General features: G+C 42.6%; 1 protein-coding gene across 21 annotated transcripts in view; it reads right to left on the bottom strand.

Moving 5' to 3' along the window:
* The window catches only part of AOPEP (aminopeptidase O (putative)), a 464,323-nt gene that overhangs the window by 132,087 nt on the left and 316,212 nt on the right, over nt 1-16,024 (bottom strand). For all 21 annotated transcript variants that reach the window (XR_007518652.1, XR_007518651.1, XM_049895757.1 and 18 more), the window contains one exon: nt 7,656-7,699. Coding sequence is in view for 19 of the 21 variants with exons in the window: in XM_049895757.1 (XP_049751714.1) it covers nt 7,656-7,699 (44 nt within the window). In the remaining 2 variants the exon portion in view is untranslated. The remainder of the gene's footprint in view (nt 1-7,655; nt 7,700-16,024) is intronic.

Here is a 16,024-nt window from a genome sequence, read left to right as displayed (position 1 = left end):
CAGGGCTTTCGCCGGCTGATTTTTGGAAGTAGATCGCCGGCCTTTCTTCCTAGTCTGTCTTAGTCTGGAAGCTCCACTGAAACCTGTTCAGCATCGTAGCAACACCCAAGCCTCTACCGACAGACGGGAGCACTGCGGTGCACTGGCTGGGAACTGGACCTGGGTCTCCTTCCTGCATGGAAGGTGAGAATTCTACCACTGGACCACCACTGCCCACTGTGCTTCACTGTATTTAGTATTTAGACACATGCAGCTGTGTTAAAAACAAAACAAAGAGACAAAACTCCTCAATTTACCCCGAATAAAGGCATAAAGTCAGGAGCTGCTATTTACTGAACAACTGCTATGTACTAGACACTATGACAAAAATCTCACTTCAACTTTACAGTAACTGTGCAAAATCAGTATTATTATTCTGATTTTTAGAGACGAGCAAATAAAGGCTTAGAGAGGTTAGGCAATTTATCTAAGGCCCCACAGATAGTACTTAAAGGGGCCGGGATTCAAACCTACACTGCCTCAGCTTTTTCTTTCGTGCTGAACTCGGGCTTCACGGTGATGCGCCTGTTTGTGATTTATGGTGCAGACAAGCCTGCAGCTTGCAGGGCCTGTGCTTGCATGAACGAATGCCTACTTCCCTTCTTGTGAACATCTCCACTGCTGGAGGCTGCCTGGCTCCTGCTGCGGCTGCCCTGTTTGTCTGCCCTCCAATTACATATCTGAAGAGATGGAGAGACCCTTGGGAGGGGGCAAATGTGTAAGGGCAGGAAAGTTCACCTTTCAGCTGCATCCAGGAGCAAAAGACAGCCTCCCGCGGATGAAGAGAACATGTGTTTTCGGATCACTTCCCTTTGGGAAGGTTCAAAGCATCTTATAACCATTATCACTTCATTCCTCATCACATCCCTGTGAAGTGGGTGTCAATTGCTGTGTGGCTTTTTTTTTTTTTTTTGCAGATGGAGAAATGGAAGAGCTAGAGGACCCTGGCCAAGTCAGACCAGACAGAGGGCTAAAGAAGAACACCCAGGTTTGCAGACACTCAGGACTAGTACAGCTACGAGCTGCACTGAGACCTGTTTGGCCTGTTCGGGGCTCTAATGTGGAATGAGATATTAAACTAGGAGAGGAAGATGAAAACATTAACTCCAGCTGTAAAAAAAACACGTTTTTAAAAAGGTGATAAAAATGGCCTTACATCCCAAGGAAATGATGAGAGAGGCCATATGAAAATGGTTACTTTTCAGGGAAGAAATGCAGCGTTTATTTGAGGCAAAAAGACACTACGTATGTAGATTTTGCTCCTTTCAGTCATACTAACTGAGGTGGCACAGCCCAGGTGAATCGTTAGGCCTGGGCTAGGATGGGGATAGCGGTTAAGCTAAAAGTTAACTTTTTCAAATCAAGACGCTTAGAGTCTGAGCCAGTGGTGAATTTTTGCCCTCTGAGATCATTTGGCTTAAATAATCACAAGAGACAAGCAGAAGCATTTCCACTTAGCCAGGACCCAGGACTTACAGGAAATTACTCTTCTGCATGTCTGATCACTATGGAAATTGATTTTATCCAGAGAGCTAAGAGTACACAAACCCATGACTGCACGTTCTCCATATTTGTACAAGCAAGTGTGGTACTTCCTAGATCATTACTGAAACCCAGGCCTGGCCCACCTCAGAGGCCTCCCATGTCTTTGGGACAGCCAGCTGTTTTACCTCCTGGCTGCCCTCACTGCACCCTTACAACCTACCATGCAACTCTGAGTGTCAGTGGTCCGTTTCCATCCCCTCGGCTACAAACGTGGTCATACTTGGATAATACAGTAGGGGCGAGAACGTGCTGGATACCCTGGTGTGATGCTGCTTAGAAAAATAAGCCACGCTTAAAGCTGAGAGAGTGATTGACGGTTCTTCTTTACGTAATGTTAAGGTAAATCAAAGTAAGCACAGGCTTGAGTGAAAACAGTAATGCACATGCCTGTATTTGCTCATTCACCAGACTTCGAGGCCACAGGGACAGGGATGGGGAGCTGACTCGTGGCGGTATCTGCCACTTGTGCCTATCACCTTGATGCTGATCAGAAGAAATGTCTTTATCACTCTTGGCTCCTGTCTTTGGCCTCTGAATATTCTAAGGATCACATTATTATCAGTGCCTCTAAAGAAAAGAGCACAGCTCCAGTGACTTTCTCAGGAACTAAATGCCAGGCCTAAAGAAGCTGGAAGTGCAGTTACTAGACAGAAGCAAGGCACTGGCAACCTCGGTGCTCTGCATCTGAAATGCAAAACACCCTGGAATGCAACTTACAGGCTGTACGGATTTCTAAATTTTAGTAATTTATGTTTTCCGCCACCTGTCTGCCAGTTTTTTTGTACTGTGGTAGCTTGCATGTTGCTGTGATGCTAGAAGCTAGGCTACCAATATTTCAAATACCAGCAGGGGCACCCATGGTGTCCAGGTTTCAGTGGAGCTTCCAGACTAAGAGACTAGAAAGGAAGGCCTGGTGATCTACTTCTGAAAATTAGCCAGTGAAAACCTATGGACCGCAATAGAACATTTCTTGACTGACTTGCTTGTTTTGAACACGTCCTAGGTAGAGATCAGTTGCTAGAGGAGGACATCATGTTTGGTGAAGTAGAAGGCCACAAGGGTATGGGAAACCCTTGGTGAGATGGACTGGCACAACAGACGCAACAGTGGACTCGAACATGCCAGTGATCATGAAGATGGTGCAGAACCAGCCAATGTTTCGTTCTGTTGTATAAGAGGCCACCGTGAGTTGGAGTTGGCTCAAGAGCAGCTAACAACAACAACAATTTTGGTTTTTAAGTTCTTTCTCTACATGTGGCTGCAAATAGAGTTCATCTCGAAGCTTTGCACACGGTTACTGATGTTCTTGTTCAAAACAAGTCATCTGTGCTTAGGTAGATAATGAAGACTGCTGATGTCACATTTATAAAATGAATACTCCCTAGCTCCGTGGAGGAGGAAAAGTAGCCTGGATTAAAACAAACACATGAACATGCACACACAAACATAATAATTGATGGGCAAAGAACGAACCAGGAGCTGTTGATAATGTTGGACTGTCATGTGGGCCAGGTACCTTGGGTAAGGTATCTGGGCCACTCTTCTACTGGGGAGGCTGGAGTCCAGTATTTGTCTGGAGCTCCTTTTGCCCAGGCATCCCGGAAACTTTTATTTTTTTCTTACGTTGGTCTAATCAAACATGAGCATTGGAACAGAAACTTCACATTGAAGATGTCTACATACAAGTTTGCTCTGCCCCTTCCACCTTAAATGCTCTCCCTTTCTGCTGCCTCTGCCTAGTCCTTATCCCAGACAAAACATCTGCTCCCCTGTACTTTCAACACCATTTCACAGTGTAACTGAGGGGCCAAGAAAGGAATGTCAGGCTCATGCTTGATTCCTCTATTCAACGTCCACAACCCACCAATCAAGTCTTATCTGTGGCACCTCTGAAATATCCCTCGGATTTGTTCATTAATCTCAACCCCACAGCCACTGCTACCATCCCTGCATAATTCCAGTGCTCAGAATCTCTTGACTGAACTGCTCCGTTGGACTCTAACTGGTTTCTGGCTTCTAGTCCTCACCATCTATCTTCCACGCTGCCCCTAGAGCTACCCTTCCAATCTGGCGACAGTACTCCCATACTTTAAACCATCATAGGTTCCTTTTTGCCTGAAGGCTTGGAAGTCTAGGATTGATGTGACCTCTCTCTGCGCACCCAGGACTTTGAACCTCTCCACAGCTCTTGCTGTCCCTGGGTGATGCAAACAGGTAGCACACTCTCTGCTAATGGAAAAGTTGGTGGTTCGAGTCTACCCAGAGGCACCTCAGAAGAAAGGTCTGGTGATCTACTTCTGAAAAACCAAGCATTGAAAACCCTATGGAGCATAGAATCCATTCCACAACTGGTAGAGCACTTGCTACAGTGAGCCATAATGATCTGTTATATTTCATGTATGTCTCTAACAGTGGCCTAGGAGCTCCCTGAGAATAGAGATTTATTCCTCTCTGTGTTCCCCAGTGTCCAGCCTAAGGCCAGGTATGGGAGGTGCTCAATAGAGAATGTTAAACAACCAAGCAGGAAAACAACGCAAAGACAGTGTGACACAGTGTTGCCCCTGAACGCTGATCTGATCTGAAAAAACCTACCCTGTTTAGAAGGGCTCCCGTGCCTAACAGATGTGTCCAAGGATCAGTATGCAGCAGGGGACAGAGATTAGAGGCTCCGGGGGGTAGGCACGGGGCCCTTGGAGACCTAGATAAAATTGGTACAATATGTTGGCATAAGTAAGAGGGTAGTAAACAGTCTGTTTTAACAGCTGAACTAGATTCTGAGATTAGTTAGCAGGAAAAAGACATTTGAGTTTCAAAACGTATTCTGGTATACCTCCTGAAATACAGTCACTATAGGAATAAAATCACCTTAACTTTTAGGGAGAATTTTAAAAAGAAGTCTATATCTGCTAATCAAAATATGATCCTCACTGGGAAAGGTATTCTATCAAAAAGGTTTGTGGGTGATGGTTGGGGGCCACCATGAAGACAGAGACGATGCTCTGAACTTCTACAATGACAACACAAGCCTCTCTGTGGCCCCACGGTGTGTAGTCTCAGTAAGTATCCACAGTTATAGAATCCTGGTCCCTCAGAGCCGGAGAGCTCAAGATCATCCAGATGAATTCAATATCCTTATTAGGAAGAGGATGAAAAGAAAGAAGACCACTGTCTTAGTTATCTAGTGCTGCTATAACAGAATACCACAAGTGGATGGCTTCAACAAAGAGGCTAAGAGGCAAGAAGTCTGAATTCAGGGTGCCTAGCTCCAGGGGAAGGCTTTCTCTCTCTGTCAGCTCTGGGGGAAGATCTTTGGCATCAATCTTCCCTGGTTAAGGAACTTTTCAGTGCAGGGACCTCAAGTCCAAAGGACGCGCTATCCTCCTGGCTCTTGTTTCTTGGTGGTATGAGGTCTCCCATGTCTCTCTTCTCGCTTCTATATCCCAAAAGAGATTGACTTAAGACACAACCTAATCTTGTAGATGAGTCCTGCCTCATTAGCATAACTGCCACTAATCCCACCTCATTAACATCATAGAAATAGGGTTTACAGCACATAGGAAAATCATATCGGATGACGAAATGGTGGACAATCACACAATACTAGGAATCATGGCCTAGCCAAGTTGACGGATATTTCTGGAGGACGTAATGCAATCCATAACAACCTCCAACACTAAAAATGCACTGTTGCTTCCATGAAAATTGCTATATTTGTGCCCTAAGAAGTTCTCAAAGAATATACAGTCATCACTGAGAAACAGACTTGGTAACAGCCTAAGGAGGCAATACAGCATTTCTATTAATTCTCTTTTTTTCTCTGCTTTAATTTCTAAGAACACGGCTCCATTCTACCAGGGGACCTGAAAAGTGATTGCAGGGCAGGTACAAAAGAAAAGGAAAAAAAATATCTTCCAGGTAAACTGTTGTTCTTGACCTTAGGAATAACGGCCACACTTGACATGATTTTTGCATGAAGACAACCCATATGTCTGCTTAAAAAGAAAGAATGGTAAATCTGAAACATTTCAGACCTTCCAGAGCAAACCACACTACTTCTGAGCAGCCTCTTGAAAAGCTATATATCTTGGCCAATTTCTAAGGCCCCATGCATCAAAAGGCAGGAGCATAGAGGTAGTAGAAACAACAGTTGATCAAATAATCTGTGGGTGTTAATTTTGTATGATGCACCGGCTTGTTTTACATTTATGTTTCCACCTTATTTAAAAAAAAAACAATGACCCTAACAATAACGCTTCTAATTGTTGAAGCCAGAATTTGGCGTGGAAGAGGGGAGAGACTGAACAAAAAAGGCCAGTCAAACACTGGGTGCTCAGAAAAATATTCATGTTCTTATGGTCCCTGGACCCTCACCTGAATTTGCATGTCATCTCCCTTGCCTAGCCTGGGAGCATAGTCTCCATAGCTGATTCTTAAGACACTATAAGACAGGCCCTTGACATGGCGGTGCCTGGCCCTGAATGGATCTAAGTCTATGGCTCTGTGGAAGAATTTGTTTCCACACGTGGATATGTGTCACATACATGGATCAGAAAGGAGAAGAGTAATGGTAGCCCTTCTTCAAAAAAAAGTTTAATTTCACAAGATGCTCCCCTTTAACATTTGAATACCAATTTTGCTATGAGAAATTATATTTCCGGGTATTCCCTTTAGCACCCAAGGGAAGATGGGAAGTTAGAAGGATAGGGTTGGTACAAACCTAGTGTAACCAACGAACTAGCTGAAAACCAGTTGCTGTCAAGTCAACTCCTACTCACGGCGACCCCATGTGTGTCCGAGGAGAACTGAACTCCGTAGGGTTTTTAACGGCTGATTTTTTGGAAGTAGATCTCCAGGCTTTCTTCCGAGGCACCGCTGGGCAAACTCAAATCTCCAACCTTTTGATGAGCAGCTGAGCGCATTAACCATTTACACCATCCAGAGGCTTTCACGAGTTAGATCTTTAAACTCCTCTCTGAATCCCTGAAAGTGGCCTGTCAGCCCTGCTACAGACAGACAGCCGTGAGATCTCAGACTGGCTACTTGGTCTCTCAGTGCCTCAGTCCTCTCATAGGTAAAATAATGTACTTAACAGGGTTGTTCTGAGGATTAAATGAGTGCTTGCATGTACACAGTAACCTCTGCGGGAAAGATGAGAGGAGAGGAAAGCTGTCAAGTTAGGGTGGCTCCGTGAGTGTGGCTTGTTGTGAGGAAGCCCTGACGGAAGGAGACAACGTAGCAGGTAATAAGAGCCTGGGATGTGAAGTCAGGCTCACCTTGGTCCTGACCCCAGCTCTGCCACTTCCCAGCTATGATGTTTAATCCCTCCAAATTTCAGTTTTCTAAACCTCTCTGGCAGGGTCTTAGAAAAGATAAAGGAGTAAGGGCTGGCTGCTATCACTAGCATTATAATGATGATGATTTATGAAGAGTGTTGTAATAAAGATTAAATGATTTACTGTACGTAGATCCCATACACATGTGATGCACAGTAGATGGCTATTGTTATAATAACGAATATTGCTATAATGATTAAAGAAATCATTGAGCACCTACTCTGCACATACATTACCTCCTTTATCTTTTCTAAGACCCTGCCAGAGAGGTTTAGAAAACTGAAATTTGGAGGGATTAAACATCATAGCTGGGAAGTGGCAGAGCTGGGGTCAGGACCAAGGTGAGCCTGACTTCACATCCCAGGCTCTTATTACCTGCTACATTGTCTCCTTCCGTCAGGGCTTCCTCACAACAAGCCACACTCACGGAGCCACCCTAACTTGACAGCTTTCCTCTCCTCTCATCTTTCCCGCAGAAGCTGAGCCACAGGCTGTCCTCGGCTTGCCTCCTATACCACTTTTTGGGGTCCCTGGTTTGCCTGCTGCCTCCGGTATCTGCGTGGGCCCATCTCTAAGTCTGGCTGATTGTCCTGCAACTCCCACTGGCTAGGCTAGGCCCCTGTTCCCTGTTGAGAGAGAAAGATTTAACTTTCTAGGTTGTAATAAGCCAAAATAAGGCAGGGTCATTTTTAGCATTCACAGCAAAACTGAGTTCTTAATTCCTAAATTGGGCCTCACCTTTTTTCTTCTGGGACGTTCTCCAACAGCATTTGAAGGAAATCCTGGAATAAGAAAAAAGCAAACCATTAAAGATGTCCATCAACAAATAACTCTGCCCGGAACCACGCCAGAGACAGAGCACTCCCAGCTGCCGACAGCTCACCTGCTAGGGAAGCTAGACCCAAGCTGAATTATTAGAGTACTCAATTCATTAGTTTACCAGGGTTTCAATCCAATCGGTTAAAGAGATTTGTTTTGTAAAAACCATGAACAAATTGAAAAACATCATGTTTGTTGTTTTGACCTAACTGAATGGTTTATCTCATTTTGTATTTAACTATTTTTAAAAGGTTGGCCATAATATAAACACTGACCCTCTGGCTCAACTGTGGCCTGCTCTTCATGAGCTTTACCAGATATTCTGTTACATACTGACCTCTTAGAGGCCAGTACCGACTAACTTACAATGTTCTTGCCTTGCCTAGGGAAAGACTAGACAAAAACCAAGAGGGCTCACATCCTAATGGAGAAGCAAAGATGGCCACAACTCCAAAGGTGGCTTACGAGAGCCAGCCTCTCTATCTGCAACCTCTTCTAGTGCCTGTCTACAATTGTTGGACCAAACCTAACCTGCTGCCGTCGAGTCGATTCCAACTCATAGTGACCCTATAGGACAGAGTAGAACTGCCCCATAGGGTTTCCAGGGAGCACCTGGGAGATTCGAACTGCAGACCTTTTGGTTAGCAGCCATAGTTCTTAACTGCTATACCACCAAGGTTTCCAATTGTTGGCCAGTAGACATTAATTAATTAAAGTAATAGATTTTTTCAAACTAAAGGCATGACTTACACACACACACGCATTTTTGCATTTACTATAGAAAATTACAGACACACTCAAAAGTATACAAATAATATAATTAACCTTCATGCACCCATCAACCCACAGCCAGTGCTGCCCCATTGGCTCCTCTGCCTCCTTTATAATTTAGAAGCAAATCCTAAATATTACATAATTTCATCAATAAATATTTCAGTAAACATCTCTTTTAAAAAGGACTCTTTTAAAACATAATGACAATACCATAAGATGTAAAAAATCCAAATATGCAAGATTTTTAAAATCAAGTTTATACTTCATATGTACCTGAGTATTGTGGCCCATTATTCCACCCCATCTAATTCTGGAATCTTGATTTGGTCTCAGCTAGGGTTGCTGCATAAAATAGAGGATGCCTAGTTAAACTGAGGCCATACTATACTAAAAAATCATTTGTTGTTGACCTCAAATTCAAATTTGACTGGGTGTCCTACATTTTTATTTGCCAAATCTTCTTCTGTCATCTAAAGGTTAGATAAGATGCATTTTGAATACATATAGAAGACAAAATAAACAAGAGCCATGTTTAACTTTCCTTGGAACTTGATGACATTGATCAACAGATAAGCTCTACATTTCAAGTTTTTCTTTCATGAACTGAAAATCATCTTTTTAAATGGGTCCTTTAGAGAAATCACACATGTAAGCCCAGATAACCAAATATGACAATCCTAAATTAGAGTCAGGCCCTGGTGGCGCAGTGGTCAAACTAGAGTCAGTAGGATGGCAGTCCTCCCAACAGAACCCAGGCTGCAGACACAGTGTCAGCAACGGGCTCTGCTGAGGCTTGCTGAACTCCCAGTGTGAGATGGGAGCAGCAGCTCAGTCTCTGTATTACAAAGCAGATGGAACTGCAGAGAAATGGAAATCTGCAAGCAATTTGTATGACAAGGTGTTCTTTTTCCATCTTCACACTAGAGTAGAGCCATCATTACAGGAGTGGAGCTGGCCATACCATTTCTATGTGTTTATGGGTGGCTATGGTCCATTTCTGCCAGAAGCCAAGTCTCCCTATTAAGAGCATTAATGAAAGATTTATTTCTTACAACCCCTGTTTTCCTTCAAAGACTTTGTCTGTTGCTGTTTCGTCTAAAATAAATAATACAAACAATAACAAAACTGATATTGAAAACATGGATCACGCAGGCCAAATGGAGGAGGGGGGTGAACCCCAAATGGATTAATGCCTCACATCTGAAGTCATTCTTTGCACCTGCAGTGGATAGCCGCATAAAAAAAAATACGAAAGGAAACAAGAGTAGTATTAAGAATGAGAAGGCTTATTTTTCCTTGAGGTTTTTTAAGTGTTTTTTTTTTTTTAATTTTCATAGTTGTTTTGCAAAAAAAAAAAAAAATGAATTAGAAACTCATTTATCACAACCTGATATGTTAACAGATTACTTTGTAAATATTCCATTGGTTTAATAACATTATTCTTGTTTCTTAAAAATCCAAGTACTGTAATTATAACTTCTTACTAATTTCACTTCGTTATCTCCATATAGCTCATATCAACTTATCTCGTATTTGCTCGGTAATTTATGCTCAATTATATGGGGAAAAATTACATTAGCTCAGTGGCACGGGGCAGAATTTAATTGCATGAGAAGGAGGAAATTCGAAGTTAACCTTACTTCTGCCCTTTTGCAATTTCCAATTACAAATGGATCTTTCTTCGCAGGACTGCAGAGCACAATACTCCAGAATTCCATGTGAATACAGGGGAAGTACAAATGGTCCTCAGAAAGCCCTACTTCATGTTTTCAGAAACATGGCTGCCCTGTCTCCTGGCAGGTTGCCGTCTTGGTGCACCTGCCTCTTCCTGCCTCAGGTGAGATCTCAGGCAGCACAGCAGTTGATTAGAGGTCGGCAAACAACACTGGGGTGACAGGTCTAGGGGATCACACTGGAACACATAAACTTCACATCTCAGCTATCTACAAGAGCTGGTGCCTGTATTCTAACGGGCTATGTGAATGTTCCTTCTACAGTGCGAGATAGTTCCCTTCTGTCCTGTGCTCCATCCAGTCCCACGAAGACACTTAGTCTCATCCAGGCAGTCTTTCAATGGAATCAACATAATTGGTCCTTCTTACTCTTTTCAGAGACCTGATCTGTGTAGTCTGGAAACGCTAGTTTTCTTGGCTCTTTTCATAAATGGGCACATAGCCCTGGAGTGCACTCTTGATAAACGCTTGCCCCCTCCTAACACAAAAAATGACATGATTATTCCTGCCCTCACCACCTCTCTTCAGGCCTTTCAGTCTTCACTCTTCCCTTCAGTCCGCTGACATTTTTGTGAAAGCAACTCACAAAAGGTAATTGGACAAGGAAGGCTTTTCATCTAGGCTGACTCCAGGATCCCTGACAAAGTCAGCGAGTGACAGTTCCTAGGCTCTCAGTGCATCACCACTGCAGTGTGCTGGAAGACATTTAAAACCAAGGGTGAAAAAACAAAAAGCTGCTGTTCTCAGCGGGCTGGAGTGAAATTGTACCTGACTCCTGGGCGATTGTTATAAGCCCACACCCCAGTCACAAAGAAATTGAGAACTGCATTCCTGCAACTTTTTCCTTCATTTCCTACTCTCCCAACAATATATACGCTAATCAGAACCTTCCCAGACAGCTGGTTTTGATTAACACCTCACAACACTAAATTAAGCATTACGAATTTTTAAAAAAACGAACCCTGATTCTGGCATCAGATTGATTTGGTAAGTATTTTTTCAGTCCAGGTGAAAGTATTCACTGCACGGCAGGTGTTTGCAGATTTCACTAGATTACCTGATAGACGCTGGCTGGACAGTTACACAGGGTGGTAATTCCTGCCAGGTGCTTTATGAGCAATTACCACAGCCCTCGTTTTTTTTTTTTTTGGAGAGGGAGGGAGGATACAGGAGAGGCAAAACAAATAATTGAAATACTGATGCAAGGATGGGGTTGGCAGGGTAAGAAGCGATGAAGTAGTCAGGAAGACGACTGTTAAACTCAAAAGAGTAGTTTTAGGGGGGCTGGAAAGATGACAATACTGAAGTGCTGGACAAGTCATAGAGAGCTAGGTGCGCAGAAGAGGTGACTAGCATAACAGAAAGGATTAAGAAGCTGGGAAAGAAGAAATAGAGGGACTTCTGAGTAAAGAAAAATGGATCACACTCTCCCTCATCAATAACTAATGACATAAACAAAAACGCAATCTGTTTAAAAAAAATAGCAAATTTGTCACCAGCAGCATCCAAACAAGGAAAGATGTATAACCTCACGAGGTAAACTTCAAACAGAGCAACCAAGGCAAGAAACAGGAGATTCTAACACTGCTGCTAACTCTCCCTCTGGATCACCCCCTCCCAACCTTATGCTCAGCGGCAGTGGTGCTGATGAATTGTCCTAACCCTACAAATTCTCACAAATACCCACATATTTGGAAAGAGAAATACCTTATTTTCCCTTTTTTCTGTAAAGGGACTGGAAATGGTTGCAGGAAGAGATGAGCAAATCATGGGAAATAAACAACTGAGGATGACTCTTTGGTGAATTATGTGGATTCTAGGGCTCTTTTTTTAGGGCTCCAGGCTTAACTGAAGTAATAATTCAAATTGAGGGGGTACCCGCAATGGGAATAAGCTACATCCATACTAGGTCTAGAGAAGCTTGGCAGGGAATATTTAGCACAATTTCAAAAGAGTTAGTGTACCCAAGTTCTTCCAAAAAAGGCTGTATACAGCTCCAGTGGTGTTCATCCCCTCTCCCTGTCATATGCAATACCTCAGAGTTATGGATTGAATCGTGTCCCCTCAAAATGTGTGACCACTTGACCAGGCCATAATTTCCAGTTTTGTGTGACTGCCCACCATTTTGTTATCTGATGTGATTATCACATCTCTATGATATTAATGGAGCCCTGGTCTCAGTGGTTAAGAGTTTGGCTGCTAACCAAAACGTCGGCAGTTTGAATCTACCAGCTGCTCCTTGGAAACCCTATGGGGGAGTTCTACTCTGTCCTGTAGGGTTGCTACGAGTCAGAATCGACTCAACAGCAATGGGTTAGGTTTATTTTGGTAAAGCCGTTACTTAAAAAACAAAAAAGTTGTTATTCGAGAGAGAAAAAAGGAAAACTGAAAGATTTGGCTGAGAGAGCGCTAAGAGTGCCACCGGAAGTTGAAATCAGAATCTCTAGTGTCATGGCGAATGTAGCGTGCTCACTCGTTTTACCCTGAAGGATCTTGGCGATAAGTGTTAGCAGTAGGAGTTTGCGCTCATCAGTCAACCAAGCACAGGAGACTTCTGAACCAGTTTTGAAATTGCCTTTCCACATACATATTTAGGGAGGGCCCCTTCCCGAAGAGTACAAGTGCACATAGTCTTGTTACAGGCATGTTAGTCGCTCCATATGTGTTCATACCATACGTGCACATCCATCACATCCCACGCTGTGGATAATGGGACTGAAGACTGTATGTGAACATAATTCTCAAACATCAAAACGCCCTTCAGGCCAATCTATGCTGTTATGGACTGAATTGTTTCCCTACCCACCCACCCCAATACCCCTGTACCTGCGGATGTAATCACATTTGGGAACAGTGTTTTGTTATGTTAATGTTAAGGCCCTATCAATGTAGGGCCTTAAACCTACTCACTTCTCAGTTATAAAAGGAACAGATTAGAAACAGGAGCAAGCACAAATAGGGCAGGAGAGATGCCACGTGAAGATTACCGAGGAACCAAAGAGTGCTCGAAGAGACAAGGATCTTCCCCCAGAGCTGACAAAGAGAGAGCCTTCCCCTAGAGCTGGTGCTCTGAATTTGAACTTCTAGCCTCCTGAACTGTAAGAGCATAATTTCTCTTTTTTAAAGCCACGCATTTGTGGTATTTCTGTTACAACAGCGCTAAGAAACTGAGACATGATAAGGATCCATCATCTGTTCTCTGCCAGTCCCAAACAATGTTTTCAGAGCCTCTCGCTCTCTGTTAACTGTCTTGCTGTGTGCAGCTCTGCCTCACACCCTTATGAGCTGACAAGGTCTGATAGTTTTGTGTACAGATTGTCTAAATATTTCCATGTATCTTGCTACTAATCTATTTGTTTATTAAATATTTACGAGACATCTACCGTGTGCCAGTCACGTACTAAGTTCTGGTTATATGTTGGTGGTATAAAGAACACAGTCTCTGGCCTTATTGAGCTTATACGGAGAGTGGAAGAGGTAGAAATTAAGCAAACGGAACTAGAAATGAAAATGTAATTATAAATAATGTCCATGCCAATAAAGACCATGAAAATGGCAAAGGGGTAGGGAATAACAGGGTGGAGACAAATCCGCATAGCTGAAATGACTCAGAGTTTTTGGCATTTAAACTCAGAGTAAAGGACAAGAAGGAAATAACTTTGCGAAGATCATTTCAGGTAGAGGGAACAGCAGGATTATTTGTTTTTGTTTTTAATGTCACTGAGCAACTATCTGTATCACTGTCTACAAGATGGCATTGGGTCCAGTCTGGCCCAAAACTGTGAGGAGATTACCTTCCCTGAAATAGCACTTTCCTTGGGTCCACTTCATTAACTTCCTATTTTTCCTCCCACATTAAATCATAAATCTTTACCCTTTTATTTATTTACCATATATTTTTTAAATTTTATTTAGTTTGTTGTTATTGTTGAGAATATACACAGAAAAACTTTTTTAATTCAACAGCTTCTACATACACCATTCTTCGAGTTGCGTAACCATTCTCATCCTCCTTTTCTGAACTGTTCCTCCTCCATTAACATAAACCCACTGCCCCCTAAGGTTCCTATCTAATATTTTGAGTTGGAGCTGTCAGTCTGATTCCACATAGGTAGTTCTTACAAGAGCATCATGCTCAAAGCAGACATTTTTTACTAGTTAAGCTAAATTATTATTTGGTTTTAAGAAGACTTCAGGAGGTATTTTTGGTTTAAGGTTTAAAGATTATCTTAGTGCAAGAGTTTCAGGGGTTCATCCAACCTCCATGGCTCCAGGAAGTCTGGAGTCCATGAGATTTTGAGATTCTATTCTGCATTTTCCCCCTTTTGATCAGGATTCTTCTATAGAATCTTTGATCAAAATGTTCAGTAATGGTAGCCAGGTACCATCCAGTTCTGGTCTCATGGCAGAGGAGGCAGTTGTTCATGGAGGCAATTAACCACCCATTCCATAGCCTTCTGTTCCTGACTCTCCTTCTTCCTCTGTTGTTACAGGCAAATAGAGACCAACTGTTGTGCCTTCGTTGGCCATTTGTCAGCTTTTAAGGCCCCAGGCACTGTGCAATGAACTAGCAGGTAGAAAAGGAGATCTGGTGGTGCAGTGGTTCAGAGCTCAGCTGCTAACCAAGAAGTCAGGAGTTTGAGTCCACCAGGCGCTCCTTGGAAACACTATGGGTCAGTTCTACTCTGTCCTACAGGATTGCCATGCGTTGGAATTGACTCAATGGCAAGGGGTTTGAATTTTTTGGTTTAAACATATTATTAGGCCAATTAACTGGGATGTCCCATGAAATCATGACCCAAAACCTTCAAACCAAGGAAACAAATTCTGTTTTTAGTTGTACATAAGCAGCCTCAGCAACTACTCTTTCTTTTTTTGTCGTTGTTGTAAATATATCACACAACTTTTGTCAATTCAACTTTTTACAGGTGTACAACTTACTGACAGCAATTACAATAATCAGCTGTGCAACCCCACCTTTAATCAATGCAATATTTCCATCACTATTAACCCTCCTTTCCACATCCCTCCTGCCCCTGGTAACCACTAACAAACTTTGTTCTCTATATATTTTCCTTTTCTTGTCTTTTTATATGTTAGGTCATACAATATCTGCCCTTTTATGATTGGCTTATTTCACTCAGCATGTCTTCAAGCTCCATCCACATTGCAGCATGTATTAAGCCTTCATTTCTCCTACTGGCTGAGTAGTATTCCATTGTATGTACGTACCACATTTGGTTTATCCATTCATCTGTCAATGGGCATTTAGGTTGTTTCCACCTCTTGGCCACTGTGAATAGTGCTGCAATAAACATTGGTGTAAAAGCCTCTTTTTGAGTCTCTGCTTTCAAGTCTTATACACTTAGGTGTGGAATTGCTGTGTCATATGGTAGTTCTATTTTTAAATTTTTGAGAAACTGCCACACCGTTTTCCACAATGACTGTATCAGTTTGCATTCCCACAAGCAATGGATAAGCGTTCCAGTTTCTCAACATCCTTGCCAACATTTATTATTTTGTTTTTTTTTTTTAAATCTTAGCCATCCTAGTGGGAGTGAAATGGTATCTCATCGTGGTTTTGATTTGCATCTCTCTGACGGCTAATGATGCTGAACATCTTCTCATGCATCTGGCAGCCCTTTAAATGTCCACTTTGGTGAAATGTCCATTCAAGTCCTTTCCCCATTTCTGATTGGGTTTTCTTTTTGTTGTTAAATAGTTGAAGGTTTACATGTATTTTGGCTACTAGAGTCCTGTTGGATATAATTTCCCAAAAAT

Source organism: Elephas maximus, chromosome 9 (genome assembly GCF_024166365.1).
Source record: "Elephas maximus indicus isolate mEleMax1 chromosome 9, mEleMax1 primary haplotype, whole genome shotgun sequence".
Lineage (NCBI taxonomy): Eukaryota > Metazoa > Chordata > Mammalia > Proboscidea > Elephantidae > Elephas > Elephas maximus.
The sequence above is the reverse complement of the archived record's forward strand: the minus strand, read 5'-3'. Positions and strand labels throughout refer to the sequence as shown.